This window comes from Salvia splendens, chromosome 7 (genome assembly GCF_004379255.2).
Source record: "Salvia splendens isolate huo1 chromosome 7, SspV2, whole genome shotgun sequence".
Taxonomy (NCBI): Eukaryota; Viridiplantae; Streptophyta; class Magnoliopsida; order Lamiales; family Lamiaceae; genus Salvia; species Salvia splendens.
This window is the reverse complement of record NC_056038.1, coordinates 29,086,556-29,111,654: the sequence shown is the minus strand read 5'-3', so window position 1 is coordinate 29,111,654 and position 25,099 is coordinate 29,086,556. Positions and strand designations below refer to the sequence as shown.

The following is a 25,099-nucleotide window of genomic DNA, read 5'->3' as shown; positions in this document are numbered from 1 at the left end:
CAAGGATCCTGACTTGTGGCGAGTCATAGATTTCTCCAACCCTAGGCAGGGGGTTTTTAACGCCGGCCGAGTACAATGTCATGTGCCGTCGTGCAGTGGATCGTAGCTAGGGACAATTGGCCGACCTCACCATTCAGTACTTTGGCGACGATGCACTCTTGGACTACATCGTCCAAAGGTAAGTAAATAAGCTATTTTTGTTAGTTAGGGTTAATGTTGAAGTAGGCGGTAACTAATTTTTTGTTGTTTGACAGATCACCGAATCTCAAACGCCTTAAACTTGGAACTTGTTTTTCATATCAGGATATGGTGCAAGTAGAATGATTGCAAAACTTGGAGTATTGGAAGAATTGCACCTTACTATTAGACCAGGAATTGATGTTAGCGATATTGAAGTTATTGGCAAAGCTTGCCCAATGTTAAAATCATTCTCATGCAACGGATTTAAGTTCGAGTTTCCGAATATTTATCTCGATATTACTTTACAAAACTTACGAAATTTGTTTGCTCTCCAATCAGCAAAAGCATGCCTAATCTGCAGCATCTTCAACTTTTTGCACATTGGATTGGAAATAAAGGACTTGAAGCCATCCTTAATGGTTGCCCACACCTTGAATCACCTGACATCCGAAGATGTTTTCATCTCGATCTTCAAGGGGATTTGGAAAAAGATGTCGTCACCAAATTAAAAATCTTAAACTCCCTAATGACTCAGTCAGTGATGTACCATGGCCTAATTGCGATGGAGGCGATCCGTTTAGTTCTTCTGCATGCTGGTTTGAATTTTACTTATACGACCATTATACAGATTATCATGACCGTCCCGACTACAACTTCAGTAGACGGTAAATGTATTTTTTCAATAGATTTCTAACGTAAGATATCTATACACTATATATGAACAAATAATACTCACCCTTTTCCCCTTTATTGTGAAACTTCCATTCTATCTTCAGTTTATAACAATAGTCATATATGCCTGTTATTAGTAATTTTTATTATCTACCGTTATGTCATAATTTAGTTTTTTTTCTTTTAATACTTATGTCATTATTTAGTTGACTTGCCCGGGTTTGCATGATTTTGTAGCTACAAAATCGTTGGATCATGTCATTCTCATATGGATTAATTGATTACTAGTAAAATATTAGTCCAACTTTTAACCATCAACATGAAATTTTAAGTCGATAGACTTTTTTTTCCATAACATCTGTTTGTATTCTTCGCATTGCTTGAGAATACATATACTTAATATAGGTTTAACTTAATCAGATTTATGATTATTTAAATATGTTGATAAAATAAGTATAATCTGCTGAACTTAATTCTAATGTAAATGTAAGTTATAAACTAAAACATTTTATTATAAGCGTTTTGGCTACAACTTCAGTAGATGATAAAGTTATCTTTCTTTTATCCAAGTTACTTTATACAGAAAAGCTAATACGGTTTTAAATCAAGCGTAACACATGAACAGTTTTTTTCCAAAGCTCAATATTCAATCAAAGTAATTTGGGTGCAAGATTCAAACAACCTCAGTAGTGAGCTCATTAATCTAAGTAACAATTCTTTTATATAATTCTTTTACATCTCTTTGATCAATTCTTGAACAAGTTGGAGGTTTTTCTGAAAGCAAGCATCTCATGCTAGAATATAACCATGACTCTAAGGGCATAATCAGTGTTTTACTGTACCCCTAACATTATTTGGAATTCATTGAAATCTTGCACTATTTTTTTCCTTCTAAGTCACCGTCGAGGACTTCATGGTATGCCCAGTTACTTGCATTGTTATTGAGATTGATTGCAAATACCACAGCAAAATCAATTAAAGTTTTCAGAATAGTACAAGTGTTTGTGTGGCAGAAATGTCACTACTTAGAAAGCTATAACAATACTACTAATTTTAACGTGTTTTATTTTTGTTTCTGCACATTTAACATTTATATGAGATACAGCCAAAGAAAAGAATATTCTTGAAATGGGTATTGCAAAAAAATGTTAGTTAAATATCAACGTATCTAAACTGGAAATTTATAGTAATAGAAAAGAGAAGCATGGTGAGTTGAAATATGCCAAACTTAATCACTTTGTGTGGAATATCATTCTCAATTATGGAATGGTGGTGGTTTGGAGTGTTATGAGAGTGGTGGTACATGATTTTCATGAAAAATCAATTCGTTCAACTAGAGTCTCCATGTATAAAACGATTACAATAATCTCATAAATTTCATTGTCAATTGAAGTTGATTGTGCTCCCTGTCATATTGGAAGCTCGGAACAATAATTATATCTACCTTATACTTTTGACTGCAACCCTGGTTATTCCTTTTAGATTATTTCAACATTGATTTATAATGATAAAAAAAAATTTGTTCGTAACTACAAGTTTGGGCTTTCTCCACAACCTGCGCAGAATTGCATAAGTATTAGTTCCTAGTAATTAGTTGGCAAAGTTCCAGTTACGCTTGATAATTAATCGATAAATAGTGAACCACATTTCGACAATTTATTGTAGCAATAAAGACTATTTTTGCATTTGTGCAATTAAGATACTCTCTCAAATTTGCGGGTGACATTCTGTGAGAAAAAAAATTCCCTAGTCTATGTATATCACATGGCAATTTTATTTGGTATGTCTCACTAACAATATCTTGCCAAATGGGAATGTAAAGCATACATGGCCAAATAATTATAATGACATAATATGATGTTTTAAGGAAATTTTTATAATTCTCATATATAAAATGATTATCATATTGCACCACACCACCAACTTATTAATCGAGACTGTTATTCTTTTATGTCGATATATAAAATATAAATTTTATTTATTTATTTTATGGGAATATTTATCTTTTTTATTGATATATACATAAATTAAATTATATTAGCGTCGCACACAATAAGTTTAATATATGAATGAGTATACAACGTAGTTCTATTTTTTTTTATCATTACGCATAAACTATATACTGATTATATGTTAAGTTAAAATATTGATTAAGATAGTAAATAATAATAAAATGATCTGATGGATTTTATACAATAGACAATATATGTATGAATTTAAAGAAATTAAAATACTATTATTTAATGGGGTATTCAAATTAAGGATTACAATCTTATTTTATACAATTATAATAAGATTATCTTGATAAAGAAACATCAACTATAAATCTAAGAAGGTAAAATTACTAGTCATAAATATGTCATCTTTAATTTATAGATACTTAACTGTAAAAAATAATTATAAAATAATGAAGATAAAATTAAACATATATAATATAATAATCAATAAATTATAAATATAGTCATGAATATATTTACTTGACTAAAAAAATCAGATTTTGATACATACGATTCTAGAAAATTATGTGATAGAAGTATAAAAAATGACTAAATAAATACTCAAGTAAAAAAAACAAAGAAAAAAAAAGCATAATACAAAAAGAGTGAGCTTATCAATTCTCAATGGCAGTAAACGATAACTTTTTTAATTGAAATGAACGATTAATAATTTTACGTATTGTGTGTATATATGGTTGTATATATTGTATATGGGAACTATAAAATTTTCTTAAAATACTATCATTGTATGCCATTATAATCATTTGGCTATGTATGCTATGCATTTCAATTTGGCAAGATATTATTAATAAGGTATATCAAATAAGCATGTGATATACATATACTAGGGAATTTTTTCTCGATATTATGATACTTTTCAGTTTTGACATTTAAAGCAACATATGAGCTAACGACAACATTTTAGACTAGCATTTGATAAACTTTACTAATTCAACAAATTCTATTTGTTGAGTTTAAATTTGAATTATATCATTGTTGGGTTACACGTGGTATATCTACATGGCAAAATATTACTCATTCATATGTGATATTGACCTTGTTTTAGAACCTCCACAGTACAAACAGATTAGCTATAACCTAGTTAAAAACTTCTCATCACATCATCATGCCATTCCCATAGTTTAGTTATGGTCCTAGCCAAGCAACAGTCTAGCAATAATCTAGCCAATGCCCTAACCCTAAAAAAAAAACACCAAAAACAACAACAAAATGAATTGGAGAAAAAAACATAGAAAAAAAATGAAATGGAAATAGGATGTTCTAGAAAAAATTTTAAAAAAAAATTAAAAAATCGGCTAGCCGATCGCTCTTCCACACAATAGTAGACTAGTGATCGGCTAACTGTGCTAGTCCACGCCCTAGCTCTAGGGAGTTGGTTTTTCGTCCACTCGGCTAGCCTACCGCAATAGCGGACTAGCCAAGCGACCTAGTTGCATGCCGGTGGCTAGGCCGTTGGCTAGTCCGCTATTGTGGATGCGCTTAACTTAGTTGCAAATTTTAAGAAATAATACTCCCTTCGTTCATGAAAATAGTCTCGTTGTCATTTTGTAATATCCACAAAAGATAATCCTATTTCTATAAATGAAAAGTCTATTTCATACTCTAACCATTTTTTCTCCTCTCTCACGTACTTTACCTACTTCTTTGTATCTATTTTACTTTACCTGCTTTTCTCCTCTCTTAATTTACCAAATTTCTCATCAAAACTCGTGCAGTCCTATTTTTTTGGACGAAGGGAGTATAAGAAAATAAATAAAAAATTTTGTGAAAATGATTTACCATGTACATACCCAAAATAAAAAAAGTAAAATGACAATAAACTTTATGTCGCAGATATATGAAGTACTCTCTCCATCCCAATTAAGATGACACACTTTCCTCTATAGTTTGTTCCAACCAAAATAACACATTTCAATATTTTGAAACTTTCTTTACCAATGTTTTCTCTCTCCAATTAAATATTCAGCTTTCTTTCTCTCTCTCACTATTTAATACTTACACCCACTTTTCTTTCTATAGTTAACCACATTAACCAACAACTCCTAAAATCTTGTGTCGACCAAGAAATGTGTCACCTTAGCCGGGACGGAAGGAGTACTATTTTATTAAATAAATTAATTATATATAATAAAAAAATATTCAAAACCATGAGCTGGGAAGCAGATAATAAACACATACTCCATTTGTTCCACTGAAGATGATCCATTATCATTTTTAATTTGTTCCAACCAAAATGTCTCATTACTAAAAATAAATCATTTTAATCTCTACTTTATTCCATCTCTCTCCACTTCTCACAATAATAAAGTTGCATAAATTCACATGCCGCCCAAGGAAATGATCATCTTCCTTGGGACTGAGGGTGTATCTGACAACGCTCATTCAATCAGTGGCGAACCCAGGAATTTTAAACTAGGGGTCCATAAGTCAAATTGGAGACTCAAATAATGGATATGCATGCATGATAACTTATACTCCCTCTGTCCGCCATGAGCAGTCTCATTCCTTGGCGGTACGGGTTTTAAGAAATATTAAGAAAAGTGGGTGGAAAAAAGTTAGTAGAATATGGATCTCACTTGTATGTATTAGTTTTAAATGAAATGTGAGTGGAATGAGTTAGTAGAATGTGGGGCTCTATTACCATTTATGGTAAAAGTGAACCGGGACTCCTATTCGCGGATGGACTAAAATGAAAAAATGGGACTCCTATTCGCTCCGTATGCTGTTCTATATCTCCATGAATCTAGGAGCTTTTGCTTGCATTGTATTATTTGGTCTACGTACCGGAACTGATAACATTCGAGATTATGCAGGATTATACACGAAAGATCCTTTTTTGGCTCCACTAGAAGACTTTTTTGGAAAACTTTATTTATTCTGGTGTGGATGGCGAGCAGACCTATATCCTTTGGTTTTAATAAGACTCCTTACAAGCATTGTTTCTATCTACTATTGTCTAAAAACCAAGAAATCACCTGATGAGGCTCGTTTCACACATGCATTCTAGCATAAAACTACATCAAATTCTGTAACTAACATCCAATTTTGAGCCAGGTGTGTGTAAAAATCCGCCACATACAGTAAATTAACAGATCAGTTGGGCGGATGAACGGATCAAGGAATGGAGCAAAAAACTGCGGCGCTGAGTTGATCAAGTCAGAATTAAATGGAGCGAGCAGGAGTTTCCACATGGAAGATAGAGCTAAAAGACCACACCACAAAGTGAAGGACACGAATGACATTTCGGAGAGGATGGTACCCTAGGGATCAGAGCCCTATGCCTCTCTATATAAAGGAAGTCCAACACAAGAAAAATGAGAGTTTTTTTGGGAGCTCTCAGTCTGGAGGTCTCATATACATTCTTAAAATATCTTTAGGAAAACTTTCTTCGAGGGCATAAATCGGAGCTCAGTTTACTTCAACTTCCTGATTTCCGTTGCACACACACTTGGTCCCGCTTTAGTTTAGTTTAGTCATAGTTTGGTGTTGGTTTTCTACGTTTTTAGCTTTCGGTTATGTTATTTCGCTTCGAGAAGGAGCGATGAAACAATTTCCTGTTTTCGTTGTGTGTTTTCAGTTTACTTTTGATGTTATCGACTTTTGATGTTTTGATTTAGTAAATTTAGAGTTATGGTTTCGTTTTCAGCTGATATGTTCTGTTTTCATGTATGGTATTTCTGATCTGCTTCCGATTTGCGTTTTATGATACATGTCTTAGCTCAAGGTGTTTTATTTCATGTTGATTTGGTCAGAACTGAGTTTTCAATTCATGTTTTGTCCAGTTGCGAAGGAAATCATGGATAAGTAGTTTTGGGATGTTTAGATCTAGTAGTTGATGTTTTATTTCTACATGATCATGGATTAGTTTCTTGTTTACGTAGTCGTAGTTTAGATTCTAGGAGTAGATTTAAGTTTACAAGTTGTTATGATATTTCGTCTTTCGTAATTGTTCACATCTACTTTTACTCTGTTTTTCATGTTGATTTTGTGAAGAAGATGAAGTTGTTAGAAAAGTTTACTTTATCGTACATTTTGCAGGAGACTGACAGTCGTCCATTTTATGTTGTTTGTCCATTTATGGAATGTTTTAGTTAAGTTGATCAAATAGATTTAGTTAAGCTTTAGTAAGTTGATCAGTCTAGTTTAGTTGAGTCTTTCAAGTCAAGTAGTTTAACTTAACCCACCCTAGAAAGCGTGGTCGCAACCATTCCCATTTCGTGTCCAACAACAAATGTCAAACACATCATCTCTGTGGGATCGATCCTTACTTCCCTATACCAGTTAATAGTATTGTGGGTTAAGGTTGTAAAAACACACTTTTTAGCTCTTCCATTCACCTCACTCAAGTAGGATTAAGTTGAGTTGATCAATCTGAATCGCCACTGGATCCACTCACATGTGTTCACAGGTGGAACGCGTACAATTGGCCAGCTGAATCAGTTTGACAATCCAACCTAAGAAAGCCACAATGATAAAAGAAGAATATATGAAGAGAGAAAAAGCTAGACTTTTCATCACCCCTCACGTGCGAAATTATAGAAGATCCCCTTTAAGATCAAACAATTCCATCGAATTGAGTATGATTGTATGTGTGATAGCATCTACTATACCAGGAATATCAATGAACCCGATTATTGCAATTGCTCAGGATACCCTTTTTTACAATGTTTTAAAAACCGGACCGGACCGACCGGTTGGATCGCGAACCGGTAGGCAGTCCGGTTCGGTTTGCCTCTAAAAATCGCATGTAGGTTGACCCGCCCAGAATCGGTAAAACCAGCCGGTCAAACCGGTTGGACCGCGAACTAGGAACTGGTTCAACTATATTTAAATATTTTTTTAAAATCATATTTTGTTAGGGTTTGGGGGTCTATGGAAGAATTAGTTTCATTCCCTTCACTTTTCAGAAAGTGAGCGCCGACCCCCCACCCCCACTTCCCACTCCCACTTCCTCTCTCAAGTTCTCCACACCTCCTTGTTCCGACGCCCACCTCGCTACCTCCGGCGCCCCAATCGCCGAGCCCTCCCGGACTCCATCTCTCTCGTTGCTTCTTCTCTCTTGCCCTCCCATTGCCGCTCGTTCCTCTCCTCGATAACATCCAACACCGTACATCGCCGCCTCCGCTTCCCCATAGCCGTCGCGCATTTAGAGGTTGGTCAGCCTTCCATTTTGTTCTTCACTACTACTTTTTTCCCAAAGATTAATGCTTTATCTCTTTTATACTAAACTAATTTTACATTAATGGAGTAGCACTGAATTCGTGGAGGAATGGAGTAGAAATTATGTATATATATTGAAAATTTGAAAGCTTTTTTGAAACAATGATATGTATGGATGTGTCTGTTTCTCAATTTTTTTGTAGCTCTGCTACTGGAGATGCAGACTCCTTGTAGTATAATTAATACACTATAATTAATACACTATGTTCTCTTTAGTTTATATTGATGTTTGTTTTTTGCTTTTTTGGTTCATATAAATGTGTAGTGTTTGTTCAAAGAAAAGACAATATGATCCGATTGATTATGAGTGTATTGACAAAGTAGAGTTTTGGGTGATTGATGAAGATGCTAATGAAGAGCTTGATTATGAGGAGTTGGAGGAAATGTTAGATGAAGAACAAGCAAAAGGTAAATAAACTTTTATAGATTTATTTATAATTTCATGTGTTATTGTGTTCATTGCTTGATATTGTTTAATCTTTATGTAGGTGATGAAGATGATATAATGGGGATTAATGATGACGAAATTGATTTGTCAAGATTTGATGATGATGGAAATACTGGTAGCATCAATGATAGTTTTTGTGACTTGAGTTGCATTAAGCTTGAAGTTGGAAATGAAAGTGATTGAGATGATCACTAAGTATTTTATTTTGAGTTCCTAGCTTGGTATTTTGATAAAGACTTGTGTATTTTGATAAAGACTTGTGTATTTAGATATTTGAACCTATTGGCATTGTAATGCAAGCTGACCAGCATAGCATGGCATGGTAGTGTATCGGAAAATACTTAAGATGCATTGCGTGGCACCAAATCTGCCATTTTTGATAATTTGATAATGTTATTTTTTATTTATTATTCACAATTTTTATTATATATATATTTAATAATATATAATATATATGTTTATTATATATTCCGGTTCAACCAGTGGTTCGACCGGTTGATCCGGTAACGGCGCCGGTTCACTTTCCGGTCCGATTTTTAAAACATTGCTTTTTTAGCTTCTAGGGTCTATTTCTTAGTTCAAGACCCCTCTTACTAACTGGAATAAAATTCAAAAAAATGAGTAGATCTGTTCCGACCAAAACGGGAATGGACTAGGGTTATGAACTTATAATCTGATGATCGAGTCGATTTACAAGAAAAATAATATTTACCCGTAGGGGCAGCGCAGTTGGTTCTAGAGAGGCAGAGTTGCAAGAATGAGAAATGATCGATTCCTACTACTTTCGTTTAGTTGCAACATCTCTCAGGCACAAGTATAAAACTTTGGGAAGTGGGCTTCTGGCAGGACAGTGAGTTTCGGCCATCCTCCTTAGCGGACACTATGTACTGTGTACCCTGATTAAACACCGCTCACAGTATTGTCGGACTGGGATGTGGGGTGCCCTTGGGGTTGGGGTTTCAACCTTTTTTGCAAGACAAGAAAAATAATACTCCCCCCTCCCCCCACCCATCTTAGCCTAAGTGAGACGTTTTCCTTTTTGGTACGTCCCATCCTAAGTGAGATGTTTTCCTTTTGGTGCATCCCAATATTAGTAAGACGTTTCCTCTTTTGGCAATAATTAACTCACTTCTCTCTCATATTTTATCCTCTTATCTCCCTTACTTTCCCCGCTCTCTTACTTTATTCTTTGTTTCTCTTTCTTACTTTATTCTCTCTCTTACTTTACTTTATTTTTTTCTTTCTTACTTTATTCTCACTCTTAGTTTACTATTAACAAATTAATTAATTAAACACTGCTACCTAAATTCTGATGTTAAAATATAAATGTCTTAATTAAGTCAGGACGAAGGGAGTATTAAGAAAGTAAGAAATTGAGAAACTGAACTCAAGACCTAAAAAATACTACAAAGAAAATAGCACATGAAACGGTAACAGCTTGAGGAATTAACTCAAGACCTAAAATATACAAAGAGAATAGCACATGAAAAAGTAACAGCTCGAGGAATTGACTCAAGACCTAAACCAAATCATCTAGTAACCTATTTCAAGACCAGTTGTTCTAACACTATAGTTAGTAATACATAAATTAAAGATCTAAGATACCTAATATATTTAGCTAGTGATCAAAATTGTCTGGGGTACCAATGTCCCTATCACTATATTTAGATCTGCCATTGCACCTAATAATCTAAAAAGGGAAATGCTATGCAGCCACATTATGGCTGGCCATAAAATGGCATTTTAGTAAATTTAGATAGTATGACTATTAATGTTTCAAATAAGTCATTTAATGCTCAAATAATTTTACACTATTACCCTTTTACTTAATTCTAGTTGTTTTTTATTTCATTTCTCTAAGCCAAATTTTACACTTTTATACGTATTTCTTTTATTAGATTCATTCATTTTTAAAATTTTATGTTTTCAATAATTTATTTTTACACTATTTTTAAATTTAAGATTAAAATTTTGTCCTTTTAAAAATGTTTTCCTATTATACCAAGTTGGAATCAATAAAGTTTTTTACTCGTTATGAAATAAATTTATTTGGAACTAATTTGATACATGCTCTGTAGTTTGGTGATCATTTATAATATTAACCCATGATTATTAATATAAATAAGTATATTGATCAAAGCTCAATTTTACTTATTTGTAAATATACAAACATTTAGAGTATTTTAAGTAAATATGAAAAATAAAAGTATTACCACGATGTGTTGGTATTATAAATATAAGAAATAATTAAATTAATTATCATGTAACCTTAATAAATATTAATTTTTATTTATATAAATTTCATGCAACATGAGTTAACTAATGATCCAATTGAATAAATTCTAGTCTCTTCATATTTATATTTCATAACTAAGGGTACAATTGTACAAATAAAATTGATACTTTTTAGAAGTATTGATTTCAATGAAATGGCATTAAATACACTATCTTTTATTATTTTTTTATTTTTATGGCTGGCCATAATGTGGCCATTTAGCACTACTCTTTTTTTATTTATTAGTTTGTTTTTGCTATTTTTTAGATGAGTAGTGCTAAATGGCCACATTATGGCCAGCCATAAAAATAAAAAAATAATAAAAGATAGTGTATTTAATGTCATTTCATTGAAATCAATACTTCTAAAAAGTATCAATTTTATTTGTACAATTGTACCCTTAGTTATGAAATATAAATATGAAGAGACTAGAATTTATTCAATTGGATCATTAGTTAACTCATGTTGCATGAAATTTATATAAATAAAAATTAATATTTATTAAGGTTACATGATAATTAATTTAATTATTTCTTATATTTATAATACCAACGCATCGTGGTAATACTTTTATTTTTCATATTTACTTAAAATACTCTAAATGTTTGTATATTTACAAATAAGTAAAATTGAGCTTTGATCAATATACTTATTTATATTAATAATCATGGGTTAATATTATAAATGATCACCAAACTACAGAGCATGTATCAAATTAGTTCCAAATAAATTTATTTCATAACGAGTAAAAAACTTTATTGATTCCAACTTGGTATAATAGGAAAACATTTTTAAAAGGACAAAATTTTAATCTTAAATTTAAAAATAGTGTAAAAATAAATTATTGAAAACATAAAATTTTAAAAATGAATGAATCTAATAAAAGAAATACGTATAAAAGTGTAAAATTTGGCTTAGAGAAATGAAATAAAAAACAACTACAATTAAGTAAAAGGGTAATAGTGTAAAATTATTTGAGCATTAAATGACTTATTTGAAACATTAATAGTCATACTATCTAAATTTACTAAAATGCCATTTTATGGCCAGCCATAATGTGGCTGCATAGCATTTCCCATAAAAAAAATTAGTACCTCGCAACAATGTCATGCCTGAGCCACTTATCTCACGACACACAACTTATATCAAAGTAACGCTCACCCAATAATCTCCTCAAACCAAGCAACCGAAGTTTGATTACAAATATCAAGAAACAGAAAGCCACAAAGACAAACAATAGCCAAACCAAAGCCCTTACTTTTGCCACTTGTCGGTTTTTGAGAATTTAAAAGTATCCTATATGTTATGTTTGTTTTCATTTACTAAGAAATTTTAAAGTGAAAAATATTTAGCCAATTTACTAGAGCAATATTAAGATTGAGACATCGTCTTACTTGTGACTAAGGCACTGGGTGTCACGGGGGTGGCCGTGGCCTTTGCTTCCGAGTGGAAACAAAATTGTAGATGTCTAATTTAGTACTCTCTCCATCTCTCACATTTTTTTGGCACGAGGTTTTAGAGCATTCACAAAAGGGGCCTTCCCACCGCCTTATGGGACGGCAGTCGGGAAGGCTCTCATTGCAACCGCCGAGCCGTGGAAGGGCTATCACGGGCGCCGAGAGCGGGACCAGGACGACGCCTATTGCGCACCGACCGCCGAGCCGTCCCGAATTTTTCATTTTTAAAAAAATTTTATTTCTACTTTATATATACAACTCATTGCACTTTATTTTTTTTAATATTTGATAAACACTAACAATCAAAATGAATTAAATTGGAGGGCTGTGGAAGGGCTGTGAGAATGGAATGGCTGTGGGAGGGCTATGATGATGTGACTGGAGGAATTTTTGGAGGACTCTCCCTATTGTTAATGCTCTTAAGTAGAGGAGAAAACTAAGAGAGAGAATAGAGTTGAGAGAAAAAATAAGAGAAATAATGTAAAAAAAAAAATAACTCATTTAACTTGGAACATTCTAAAAAATATGCATCACTTAGCAAACAACCGAGTATACAAGTGCAAAGGTGGGGTTTAATCGCAATTATTGAAAATCTATGTTAAAATTACTCATGATGGAAGATACATGGTGCATTACTCAACAATAAACCATACATTTAATTTTGTATCCACCTACTCAGACAAATATTAATGGTATTCTTCGTTTGGGAGGATTAAAGTAGCAGAAAATAGAAAATAGGAAACAAGGGAATATTTGGTTGTGTGAAATGGGACATGTGTATCTTAAGATTAAGGACGTGTGAGCCCACGTTGCTCATTTTTTCCGCACAACACTGGAAATGTGGTGGCTCCAACTCAAACCTCAATTTACATTATACACATCCTTTTTCTTTTCCATCTTCTTTTTTTAATGACAATTTTTGAGAGAAAAAAACATAAGTAAAAGAAAGAAATAACTTAGAACTAAAGTTTTTTTTTGTTTTTTTATTTCGAGTTTATTTTATGGATATATAGTTATTTTGTCAACCATATGTGTCATGTGAACTATGGGATTGGGTCGAAGATCTTTGCATAATAAGCATCTATCTTGCATTTAAATAATTCGTTATATAAGTTCATTTAAATTGTTCTAGAAGTTTTATATATCACTACTTTTGCTCTTTTATTTTATTTTTATAATTATAACATTAAATATAAGGATGCATCATCAACTATGAAACCTTGGTGCTTTTATTGCGAGTGCGTGTTATATAGCAGAGTTTAAAGGAAAAGATAAAGATAAGGAACTTGGTTTCGAATGGGTTATTTTTCATTCATCAATTCTACGTTTTGGGCGGTAACATCAATTTGGGGGACATTTTGTTTCTTAGCTATTTTGGAATATTCACTACTATGTTATTTAAATTGTATCGCAGGATAATTTTTTTCACTGGATGTCAAAACCAATAAACAATAACCATTACCATGGCAGGTCCTCTATGTGGTTTTATAAGAGCACACCCCAAATAGAATGCAAAAGAAGAGAGTATGATTTAGAACACATGAATTTTCTTTTTGAAGAAAGGTCTAACTTAAATTAAATAAATAAGCAGCAATGATTACAAAATCCTCACCGAGAAACTATGTATGATGATATGCGCGATGATCATCATCATGCATGCATGTTATTCATATGATTGTCCTCATCATCAACTCCATCCTGTCAACAGTATCTAACCAAATTAATTAACTATATCAATTGCATGCCTCATTATGGTTTAACATGTATACACATGACATATCCTAATTATAATTCAATGATAGCGTTAATTAATATAAAATGAAATAGTAGGAATTGGGTAAATTGGTGTGAGGAAAATAGTGGCGTGTTTGGGTGGCCTCCAAAACCACCAACAAGTCATGGGCAAGGCCATCTAATCCAAGCAATAAATAGCATCAATTTATATTGTCAACTCCGACCAGTCCAATCAACATTTTGTGAAATCCGACAAGACACGTGGCCGACAAGGAACACTCCAACAACAAGTAGAACTACAACTACTAAACCAAAACTAGTGGAGAGTAGAACTATCATGAATAGATTGATTGTTCATACCAAGGATCTTTCTACATGGCCCCATTTCTTCCAAAAATCAAAATAATTAACTACCCCTTTTACTTTTTTTTTCAACCACCCCCACTTTATGAATTGCATGCTTAAGATAAAAATTTCAATCACACGTAAAGTTGGAACGTTGTGGTTAACAAGATAATCGTGAAAGAGATGGATTGATGAATTAATCATGATGATTGCATCCATTATTGATTTACACGCAGCCCATATATAAAAGGATGTTTTAGTATGAAAGTGAGTCAAAAGTTTAGTGTATCTCAATTCTATATGTATAATAATGTAGCTTACACCTACTAAGTAGCATCTAACTTTAGCTTTTTTCCATGTTCAAGTAGATAATCATTAGCTTAGAAGCTTACAGTATGATCAGCATTTTGACTATCACCACTTTTTATGTCCAAGTTTTTTCCATCATAGGTGGCTGATTGTTATGGTATCCTATTAAAATCAACTTCCATAGCTCTCTCTACATGCATGAAATATATATGTGCATTGCTAGTCTCAATTGATGAATCTGTATGGAGTGGGAGTTGGGAGTTAAACTCAAGTTTTGAGGTATATTTTTATATAATCTACGTTGCTACATATTTATGTGTATAAATTGATAAGATCAACATGATTAGGAAGCAAAAATATTTGAGTATGTGAAAGTAAATTGGGAAGTTAAGTAGAATGCCTAATTGTATGTATTGGGCATAAGAGAATAAAAGGTGAAGGCACTTTAAAATGTTGATATTGGTGTTGTGCCGTAGTAGCAAGATGAGGAGAAAAGGGAAGAATGGGGAGGCAGCTTTATCTCCAATACAGTATGGACAAAGGGAAATTTTTGAAAAAAAACAACATATACCCACCATCCTTGATAAAATTGAAAAGAATAGTGCTCAATTTTAGCTAAACTACATGATATATATGAGACCATTCAAACATGATGCTTTTCTATGCTCTGCAATTTTGGGTTCCATTCATTATCTGCTTTCTTTTTTCACCATGCACTCTACCATTATTCTCTCTCTATCTCTCCCAAAAGCACCCAAGATTCCGGAAACCAAATGTGAAAACCCCAAACTTGTTAATTTATCAAAAAATCACTTGTTTTGCATTTAGTACTATTATCTTCCCTAACAAACGTAGTGCCGTGACTTGAGCTTTTTCAAAAAAGTATTGTCATTATTAATTTCTTCTCCTTCACCATCATATTCTTCCTTGTTGTAATAAAATGTCAAACTGCATTGCTTGATTTTCAGTGATCCTATTGCGCCATTAATAGTGTTGTTGAGCTGCTTGATGAATTAATTTATTTCTGGGACTACAGGTCTACAATCATCATCAATTCATTAACTGATTGTATTCAGGCATAGCCTGACCTTTTGATCTGGCTCCGGATCAACTACTGCTTCAAATTCATTAATTTCTAGTAGCTTACCTTAAAAGGTAAAAGCAAACACCAACACTTAATAATGCTTGCTTTCTGGATTTCCAAAAGGAACTTTTAGCATTTACTATATGAATGCAGGCTTCATACAGCAATAAATTTTCACAAAATGTCTTCAATATAACTGCAAGTCTTCTCCCACAGTCAGAGTGTGTTGCAGCTGGTTAATAGAGTTATCTTTGTGCATCCGGAAAATGAAGTTCATGAAACTCGGAAGCCGTCCAGACACGTTCTTCACCGAGGAGGCAACTAGGTACCTTAACACATGACTACATACGCACACACTTTTGTTTTGTTAATGTGGTTTTTACACTGATGATTTTCACTAATTTGGAGGGCTGTGATGTCTGATGTACCAAGTGATCTCACCATCAAGATTAACAACATCAGTTATCTTCTCCACAAGGTAAAACATTGCCTGTCACCATCATCATATTTGATTAGTCTAGTCTTCCAATTTTCACAAGTGAATGCATCTTCTTCAAAAATGTCATGGGTAGCTGCAGTACCCTCTTCTCCCCAAGTGCGGGCTGCTGCAGCGCCTCTACTCGGAGGCAGACGACGCCACTCTCGAGCTACACGACATCCCGGGAGGAGGAGAGGCCTTCGAGCTCTGCGCCAAGTACTGCTACGGCATCACCATCAACCTCAGCGCCCACAACTTAGTCCCATCTCTCTGCGCGGCTAAGTTCCTCCGCATGACTGAGGCCGTTGAGCCCGGCAACTTGCTCATCAAACTCGACTCCTTCTTCTCCTCCTGCATCCTCCAAAGCTGGAAAGACTCCATCGTCACGCTCAACAGCACCTACAGCCTCTTCGACTGGTCTCAGAGCCTCGGCATTGTCAGAAGATGCATAGACTCCATCGTTGACAAGATCCTCACGCCTCCAAACAAGGTCACATGGTCTTACACCTACACCAGGCCGGGATACGACAAGACGCGGCGCCACCAGTCCGTGCCAAGGGACTGGTGGACGGAGGACGTATCTTTCCTCAACGTCGACATGTTCCGATGCATCCTCGCGGCCATCAAGTCCGCCAACGCCCTCCAGCCGCAGCTCATAGGGGAGGCTCTCCACGTCTACGCGTCTCGCTGGATGCCAGAGATCGCGCGCGATGATGACGAGGCCTCCACTTCTCGAGAAGACGAGGCCAAGCGTCGCCTCCTCGAGACTGTTGTGAGCCTCATCCCGGCTGAGAGAGGGTCTGTCTCCTTCAGGTTCCTCCTAAGGCTCCTGAGCTTTGCCAAAGTCGTGGCAGCGTCGCCTGCGACGAAGGCCGAGCTGCTGAGGGTGGCGGGCCAGCAGCTCGAGGAGGCGACGTTGAACGATCTGCTGCTGCTTCCTGGTCGATCAGGTGATGAGAGCTTGTACGATGTGGAACTGATTCAGACGGTTTTGGAGAGTTTCCTGAGGCAGTGGAAGAGACAAGTCCCCATTGATGAGAGGGAATCCATGAAATCAATATGTAAGATTGGGAAGCTCATTGACTACTATCTGCAAGTGGTGGCCAGAGACGCCGGCATGACGGTTCAGAAAATGACGTCGCTGGCCGAGACACTGCCGGGAATCGCACGCCCCGACCACGACCATCTCTATAAGGCGATCAACATTTATCTCAAGGTTCATTCTTACACCAACAAACAAACAAACAACCATCTTTTGTTTCATCGAATTGAATTCGATGTTTTGTTTTGAGTTGGTGCAGGAGCATCCTGATCTGAGCAAAGCAGATAAGAAGCAGCTCTGTCGCGTTTTGGACTGCCAGAAGCTGTCGCCGGAGATATGCGGCCATGCTGTGAGGAACGAGCGGCTGCCGCTGAGAACTGTGGTGCAGGTTCTCTACTATGAACATGAGAAAGCAAACTCTAACGCCTGCAGAAAGCAGGCGTCTCCGGATGAGACAGAGAGAGGCGTGCCTAGCACCAGCAGAGTTCACGAAAAATCGAATCTGTTGAGACCAGAACCGAGTTTTAAGGTGAGAGGAGAAGTCGCGGAAAGCAAAAATGGCAGGGCTTCTGTGGTTGAGCTGAATTCGAGAGAGAAGGCGTTGATCAGAAGAATATCGCACAAGTCACACAGCTAAGTCTATGGCAGAGGGACATTGCCATCCACACACTATATAATTTGTGTAATTATGCACCTGTAAATGGAATGTAAGCACCATTATATGTGTAAATCTGATTCTTTGTTGCTCGGTGAATTGCCTCTCTACATGATTGATTTATCTATCAACTCTGCAACATTTCTCTCGACACTACATCCCAACACACGGTAAAACTTATCGAAACACCATATTTCCGACCTGCATTTCACCACCTCTCATGCGATTTGTAGGCTAGTGCACAAGCAAAGATTTACCAATACACAATGAACTCTATTCATCTGTGACATCTAATTTTGCAAGTGTGGTTTTAACTCTCCCATGTGATTGGCTATTGCATATAACTGGAGGGGTACATAGTGAAAATGGAAAGTAGGGACGTTCGCTTCTGCCTACAAATTATGTTCTTTAAAAACATGGAGAAATGGAGGAGAGGAAAGGCATAAAAAGAATGCAAGCAAGACGCGAAGAGCTAGGCAAAGTACATACCTGATGACTATAATTTACATACAATGAAGGGGTTTGGTATCAGATTACAGTGTCAGTAATAAAACAAGCTACATACTTCAAAATCTGTAGAAGTGGGGAACCTGAGTACCACCAAGGAGGCTGCCTCTTTTATGACAAAAATAAAGTACTAGGTGCCTAGCTCTATCTCTAAGAATACATGCGGCATGAACCTGTTCGTTATGAGGCAGCTCCCCCTGGAAATAGCATATACACCACTTCAGTCTCCTCCTCTCTGCATATTTCAGGCCTTCAAATACATCTTTCATAGTTATATTTCAGGCCTTCAAATGCATCATCCGGAATGAGTCATTCATTGGTTTTTTATCACGTCCAGGGGATCATAATCATATGGATCTCCAGCTTTTACAAAACGGCCCTTCACACGCTTCCTGACATCAGCTCTTTCCTTGCGTGAAGCATACCTTATTTTCTTATCAAACCTGCAAATAGGATAAATCATTATTTTTGAACTTGTAACTTCTAAGTGGGATGTATGTGAAAAGCTAATAGCATCATACTAACAATTTCATTGTCAATTCAGACTCATAAATCAAATTGGTTTTTATTTATCTCATCACAAGAGAACAACTGAAGAAATATTCCAGTAACTATACTTACTTGCGAGACTTCCTTTTCTCTTTATACCGTAACACTGCATCGTCCCTGACAGCTGATGAAAACTGAATATCATACTGATGTTCCTCCATTATTACAGATGAAAATCCTCCACTCTCTGGGAGATCTCTGGTGTTGCACTCGGTTGTCTGGCCTGAGAAGGAGATTGAGTGGGTAGATTGTGCTGGTCTTGGGACACAATCGTTTGAATCAGATTTACAGCTTGTCATGGACTCAGCTGATAATTGATTGCTAGTGGTACAATTGTGCTTCAATGTCTCAACCTTCGAACTTGAGGCCTGAAAATATTTTGCAACAACAACGTATAAAACAGAGTCAGGCTGGTAAATAAAATCTCACAAAATCCTATAAATTGTACATGAACAATTTAGCAAAGCAAAAAAAGCTAAAAACATCTCATCGTGAAACGTAAGAAATATAAGGCAGACCTTTGTCGTCACACCCTTAACATTGCATTCATTGTCATACATATCACGCATCCCAAAAAAACTATCAGCTCCACCATTGTCCAAAAATTGTTGTGTTTCATCACGAGATTCGTCAAAAAGTGCTTCATAGTCATCTAAACTCAACTCTGTGTCGGAGATATAAAAGTTCTGGCAGGGAGTTTCTTGAGTGGGTCCCGGATCTTTCTTCGGCGAACAAGCCTACATGAAAAAAGGTGCTTAGAAGTTAGAAACTACAGGGGTATAAAATCTTATGAGGGACTTGAAAAATTAAAGGCAGCAAACTCAAATGATGAAAGGGACAAGCATACGAATAATGATAAAAGTAAAAACAAGCTGCCAATCACAACAAGTTTAACTGAAGCCTTTGACTCAAGCTAGACGGTTTTCACTGAGGGATAGACAGGAGCAAAACATATTCTTCAATTGCAAAACATATTTCGATGAAGTCGGGGGGTTGTGCCTCAGAAGGATCTGGCCTTGAGATGAACAAACATACTCTTTTTGAACGGCAGAGGTCTCTGGTTTCTTAGACCTCCACTTTGGAGAAGCAATACACTATCTTTTACAAGGACATGAAATGGTATCTCAAAATTGATAGTTAGGAATCATCAATTTCTTGATTTTGTTTGTGTTACAATTTGTATGAATACAAACTAAAGAAGTTGAAGGAATCAGTTCTTTTCCAGTCAGTAATGAGTAAAAATAAATATTTCATTTGAAATCCTTTTTTGGAAAAGGCGGAGGAAATGGCTTTGCCGAGGTGAAAACAAACGCAGATGTTAGAATTAGTACTATAAATGAAGGTTAGTAACATACCTTCATAAAGCTTGACTCAACCAACCTCGGCAACAGCCAAAAGAGCATGAATGCAGGGGAATCGGACCTATTATAGATTAAGTTGAGACTAGATGATTTCTCTTTTGCAAATCAGAAGAAGAGGAAAGTAAGTAAGCTAGTACCGGAAATAGAATGTTGATTTAGGTAAAAGGAAAAGTTGCAAGGTCCTCTTCCAGGGCTTAACAAGAAGAAGGAACTAGTTCTGAAACTTCAAAGAGTCAAAGATCTGGTTTTGTACATTAGGAGAAGTAAAAGGGAAAGATGCTTAATCTTAAGCTGAGATCTGTAACCCCAGCCAAACCTAATAACAGAGACAATCATTTCCAGAAACCGTTTCCCCTACAATGCCGTTGGTGTGCTGAACTTTGTTCCAAACTGAAAATTGAGTAATTACGAATCACAATTACCTTGGGGTTCATAGAATCTACTGGCCCCTTTCCATCAAATTGCCCAGCCTCGGGAGCTGTAATCTCCATACCAGTATCTTCTGTACAGAAATCCGCATGTGATCGAGAGGGAGTTTCGAGATTCATCGGATCTGGTTGAGGATTGGTAATCGACTTATCAACAGAGAAGAAGGACCAGATCCTGGAGAAATCAGCTGCAGAAGGGCAGCCAGAATACAAATTGATCATCTGCCTCTTATGCTCAACATCTGAAGGCGGTGCAGAAGCATGACCAGACCAATTGCAGTCCTGACAAAGCGAGGTGCTCTCCTGGATGCACCTCGTGATCGCGGGCTGGGAGTGGCATCTTTCACATAACAGAGTCCTCAAGTGGCGCTTCGAAAGAGCATTTGCAGAATGGATACTCCGGTCACAGGATAAGCACAAGCAAGCAGCATCAGACCTGCAATGGATTATGGATCTTTGCTCCCCGCAGAAATCGCATAATTGACCCATTCGACCTTACTCGCTACTCTGCAACAAAATTTTCACCACATCAATTAATTACTTACTGAATCCAAATATGAAAAGCAAAAAAATTCACAAAATCATCAAACAAAACCGAGTATTAATAGAAATAAACAGAGACAAGTTCAAAAATCCCCAAATCCAAAAAAAAAAGAGAGGGAAAAAGCACAAACAGATGATATCCCTGCGTAATTACCACCGAAAAAGTGGTAGAACCTTTCTTTCAATTGAAGACGTTCTCACACCTAACGGCATACATGAAATCGTAGAACTCTGGCTTTCTCGAATCAAAGCCTGAATCATCACCGAAAGAAAGAAAACAACAATACATGGAACAATCCGTCACAAAGCAACTAGATCCTTGACGAGAAAAGAGAAATTAAACGAAACAGTAGAGAGTAAAATTAGCAGCAGGAGCAGTGGAGGAAAAGCTAGGAAGTAGAATCGTGAATCGCACGCAACATACGAGGTGGTTTTGGCGGCGGAGGAAGGAGAAGCGATCGATGATAAGGTGAGTGAAGAAGTAGAGGCGTTGTAGACTTGTAAAAAATGGAAATGCCTTTTTTCTGCACTTTTTCAATAATTTATTTATCACGAAAAGCGAGGACGATATTTGTATACGTCGCTGTTCAAACTTGAAGCTCTGCTGTTAGAATCCGACTCTATCCTTAGCAGTGGTGTCCACGAATAAAGTTATGTATTGTTCTCCAACTTTTGTGGATATTTTTCTTACTTCTTACTACAATTAGATATTTACTGTTCAGTTGTTGTAAGATATTTTTGTTTCTATATCCTACTCATAGCTATGAAATTTTATTTTTTGGATATTTTTTTATTTCTTTTCACTTTTTTGGGTTGAACACTTGAACCATAGATTTAGGAATTCAATCTAAATTCTACATTCAACTATCCACTCATTACTCATTAGGCAAGGGTGGTCTAAAATCCCCAACTTTTTTTTTCTAAATTTGAGTATATGTTACCAAACCTTTGAATTGAAGGTCCCCCAGTGGTTACCGCAAATTTCAAGTGATTGCGAGCAAATTTTGAAAGTAGTATGTTAGGTATACGTAGACCTTGTTGCACATTAATGTTGTTCATAATGAATACATAAAATAAACTGCATTAGAGCATCCACAATGGCGGCGAGCCCACCGGCTAGCCGATCCCTGGCGCTCGCGGTCCGCTCGCCGAACCATTGCAGCCGGCGAGCACCAAATCGGCGAGAAAAACGGCGAGCGCACGCCGATTCCTGAGCGCTGGCCGATGCGCTCGCCGATCGGCTGGCCGCCATTGTAGGCTCCCGATCGGCGAGCGGAATTTTTTTTTTATTTATTTATTTTCGAAACACTATATATACGCGATTTGCACGTCATTTTCATTTGCACCACTTGTTTTAACGAATATTCTCTCTATCTTAATTTCTCTACAAGAGCAACAACGCGAAATGGAGCACAACAACGAGCCTACTCCAGGGACGAGCGGGTCTCAAACTCCCATGGTACCCGTGGGAGGTGGATGGGGTCCGATGGTCGGGTTCTACAACATGTACCCTTGGCAGCAGATGATGCCCGGGATGGCATCCGGGGGTGGTATGTTAGGGGGCCGGCGATGCAGGGCGGGCCGGCGATGCCGTGCAGGCAGGGGGTACCGGGGATGCAACCCGGGATGCAGATGATGTCGGGATGGGCACCCGGGATGCAGATGATGCCGGGGTACCCGGGGATGCAGGGGACGCCGGGGGGGGGGGGGGACAACGTCTATCGCCCCAGTTTTGATTTTGTTACTGCTTCTTCGCACACATCGACCCCAGTGGAGACGTAGTTCACTGGCATTGAGACCTTTTCCTTAGAGGAGTTGGGAATAGATCTCGGGGATGCGGCCACTCCCGTTCAAACGGGGGGAGTAGGGCGGGGTCGGGGCGCGCCCAAGACGAAGAAGGGGAAGAGGGTGGTCGGCGAGTCGTAGCAGCCGGCTGGTGACGACAGCCCGGCACGGAAGAAGTGGACGGACGCGGAGAACGTCGCGCTATCCAAGGCGTGGGTGAGTGTTTGTGATGATCCTCTCGCCTCAAACAAACAGAGGATCGTCAACTTGTGGGCTAAAATAGCAGCAGCCTACAAAGCATTTTGCCCGGAGGGGAAGCCACGCAGCTGAGAGGAGTGCCAGAAGGGGTGGGACCGAATCCGGGCTGGGGTCTCCCGATTTTCTGGCTTGTACACCAACGCCCCCCGAATGCAGAACAGTGGCCAAACTGACAAGGACTGCAGGAGGATAGCGGAGAAAGCCTTTCCCCAGCCCGGGCATTACAAGGAGTTCATCTACTGGAACTGCTATGAGGTGTTGATGGACTCCGAGAAGTTTCGGGCAGGTGTAGATGCTGGCTGGCCGAAGAAGCAGCGCATGAACTATACCGGTGCTTACAGCGGCGGCAGCAGCGGCGGTTCCCACGACCTCCCCGAGGATGTACAGGAAACCCCGTTCCCTCCCGCGTTTGCTTGCCGCACTCGCCCGGTTGGTCAAAGGCGGGCGCAACGGGCTCGCCAGACCTCCCAGGAGGTCCAGTCGGCATCCCCCCCTGTTGGCGGGTCGACATCCGAGCTCCTCTTCTTCGCGCGTCAACAAGCGGGAATTCAGATGTACAAGATCTTAGCTGAATGGAGGGATGCAACTGACCCCGAGGAGAAGAGTTTTCTTCACGCAATGCTCGTGAGTATGCGGGCCGATTTGAATCCCGCCGCGGCACAGGTGCGGGGCTCAGACGCGGGCTCAGATGCCGCAGATTTGGGGGTACCGGATAGCGGCGACGACGGCGAGGAGTGAGGCGGAGGCGGGGGAACTCGTGTGTGGAGGAGGAGTTTTTTTTAGCTAAATTAAGCTAAATTAATCGGGTAAGATTTATGGGCTGAAAGATTTATGGGCTGAAAGATATTGGCCCTGAGCAATGATTAATTTGTTAATTAGGGTAGACCTAAGTTTAAATTTAGCTATTTAATTAGTTTTATTTATCTGAATACTTATTTTTATTCATACGAATAATAATCTTATACATTACAGTAATATTTTTTATTCGTACAAACTATATAATTTTTATCCTAACAATAATTTTATACTCCCTTCGTTCTCCAATATAAGGCTAAATTTGACTAGGTATGGATTTTAAGAAATGGAGTGTAAAGTGAATGAAAAAAAGGTTAGTACATTACAATGTGAGTTAAATAAAGTTAGTAAAATGAGGGTCCATTACCAAATATAGTAAAAAAGCAAATGAGACATTTATTGATAGACAGACGAAAATGGCAAAATGAGACGTTTATTGGTGGACGGATGGAGTATATTACAATAATAATTTTTATTCGTAAAAATTGTAATCCCTCCGTCAGCCATTAGAAGTCTCCTTTGAGTTCGTCACAGATTTTAAGAAATATGAAGAAAAATGAGTGGGAAAAGGTAGCAGAATTTGTGATCCATTTTTTTTATAGTTTTATAATAAAGTGTAATATGTTAGTGAAATATAGGGTCTAGCTATCATTCATAATAAAAGTGAACCGGGAATCCTAATGGCAGACAAAGGGAGTACTACTCTCTCTGTTCCATAGTGGATGCGTTTCTTTTCGGCATGAGATTTAAGAAAAATTGTGTTAAGTGGGTTATGTAAAGGAAGAATAATGTAGAAAATAGAAAAGGTAGAGAGGTGAAGAGAGAATAAAGTAAGAGAGAGTAAAGTAAGTGAGAAAAATGTGTTGACTTTTACTAAAAAGGGAAATGACTCCACTACTATGGAACGTACCAAAATAGCAAAATGACTCTACTACTATGGAACAAATGGAGTATTA

The 25,099-nt window shown here is 37.1% G+C and overlaps 2 protein-coding genes and 1 long non-coding RNA gene across 16 annotated transcripts; 2 read left to right on the top strand and 1 right to left on the bottom strand.

Moving 5' to 3' along the window:
- The first annotated feature begins 7,741 nt into the window (after positions 1-7,741).
- Positions 7,742-8,945, top strand: LOC121740787. The gene is made up of 3 exons (XR_006037670.1): positions 7,742-8,022; positions 8,356-8,498; positions 8,579-8,945. It is a non-coding gene; the product is annotated as an uncharacterized LOC121740787 (long non-coding RNA).
- Positions 8,946-14,646: 5,701 nt separating this feature from the next.
- On the top strand, positions 14,647-18,070 carry LOC121741334 (BTB/POZ domain-containing protein At5g47800-like). 6 transcript variants are annotated; one of them, XM_042134053.1, is made up of 6 exons: positions 14,647-14,937; positions 15,695-15,813; positions 15,896-16,067; positions 16,151-16,220; positions 16,315-17,436; positions 17,522-18,070. In XM_042134053.1, exons 3-6 carry the CDS (start codon positions 16,009-16,011, stop codon positions 17,897-17,899), a joined length of 1,629 nt encoding a protein of 542 aa, XP_041989987.1. In that variant the 5' UTR covers positions 14,647-14,937; positions 15,695-15,813; positions 15,896-16,008; the 3' UTR covers positions 17,900-18,070. The 6 variants fall into 6 exon arrangements, with proteins under 6 accessions (XP_041989987.1, XP_041989989.1, XP_041989988.1 ...); XM_042134055.1 differs by lacking the exon at positions 14,647-14,937 and adding an exon at positions 15,315-15,433; XM_042134054.1 differs by lacking the exon at positions 14,647-14,937 and adding an exon at positions 15,315-15,540.
- A 320-nt stretch (positions 18,071-18,390) lies between these two features.
- On the bottom strand, positions 18,391-21,885 carry LOC121741892 (zinc finger protein CONSTANS-LIKE 9-like). Of its 9 annotated transcripts, none has more exons than XM_042134839.1 (6): positions 21,730-21,885; positions 21,460-21,557; positions 20,757-21,264; positions 19,492-19,710; positions 19,046-19,341; positions 18,391-18,867 (listed from the first exon to the last, which is right to left on the bottom strand). In XM_042134839.1, exons 3-6 carry the CDS (start codon positions 21,249-21,251, stop codon positions 18,738-18,740), a joined length of 1,140 nt encoding a protein of 379 aa, XP_041990773.1. In that variant the 5' UTR covers positions 21,252-21,264; positions 21,460-21,557; positions 21,730-21,885; the 3' UTR covers positions 18,391-18,737. The 9 variants fall into 9 exon arrangements, with proteins under 9 accessions (XP_041990773.1, XP_041990770.1, XP_041990769.1 ...); XM_042134836.1 differs by having other exon boundaries at positions 20,757-21,269; positions 21,437-21,557; positions 21,730-21,884; XM_042134835.1 differs by having other exon boundaries at positions 20,757-21,269; positions 21,730-21,884.
- Between the last annotated feature and the right edge of the window lie 3,214 nt (positions 21,886-25,099).

Bases quoted from the DNA above. Each gene is read 5' to 3' on its own strand.
- LOC121741334 (XM_042134051.1), top strand. From the start codon at position 15,370: ATGCACTCTACCATTATTCTCTCTCTATCTCTCCCAAAAGCACCCAAG. The intron at 15,434-15,958 runs GTGAAAACCCCA...CTTCTCCCACAG, and splicing joins CAAGATTCCGGAAACCAAAT to TCAGAGTGTGTTGCAGCTGG. The intron at 17,437-17,521 runs GTTCATTCTTAC...GAGTTGGTGCAG, and splicing joins CGATCAACATTTATCTCAAG to GAGCATCCTGATCTGAGCAA.
- LOC121741892 (XM_042134839.1), bottom strand. From the start codon at position 21,251: ATGGGTCAATTATGCGATTTCTGCGGGGAGCAAAGATCCATAATCCAT. The intron at 19,711-20,756 runs GTAATTGTGATT...TTTTTCATGTAG, and splicing joins TAGATTCTATGAACCCCAAG to GCTTGTTCGCCGAAGAAAGA. The intron at 19,342-19,491 runs GTCTGCCTTATA...AAATATTTTCAG, and splicing joins TTAAGGGTGTGACGACAAAG to GCCTCAAGTTCGAAGGTTGA.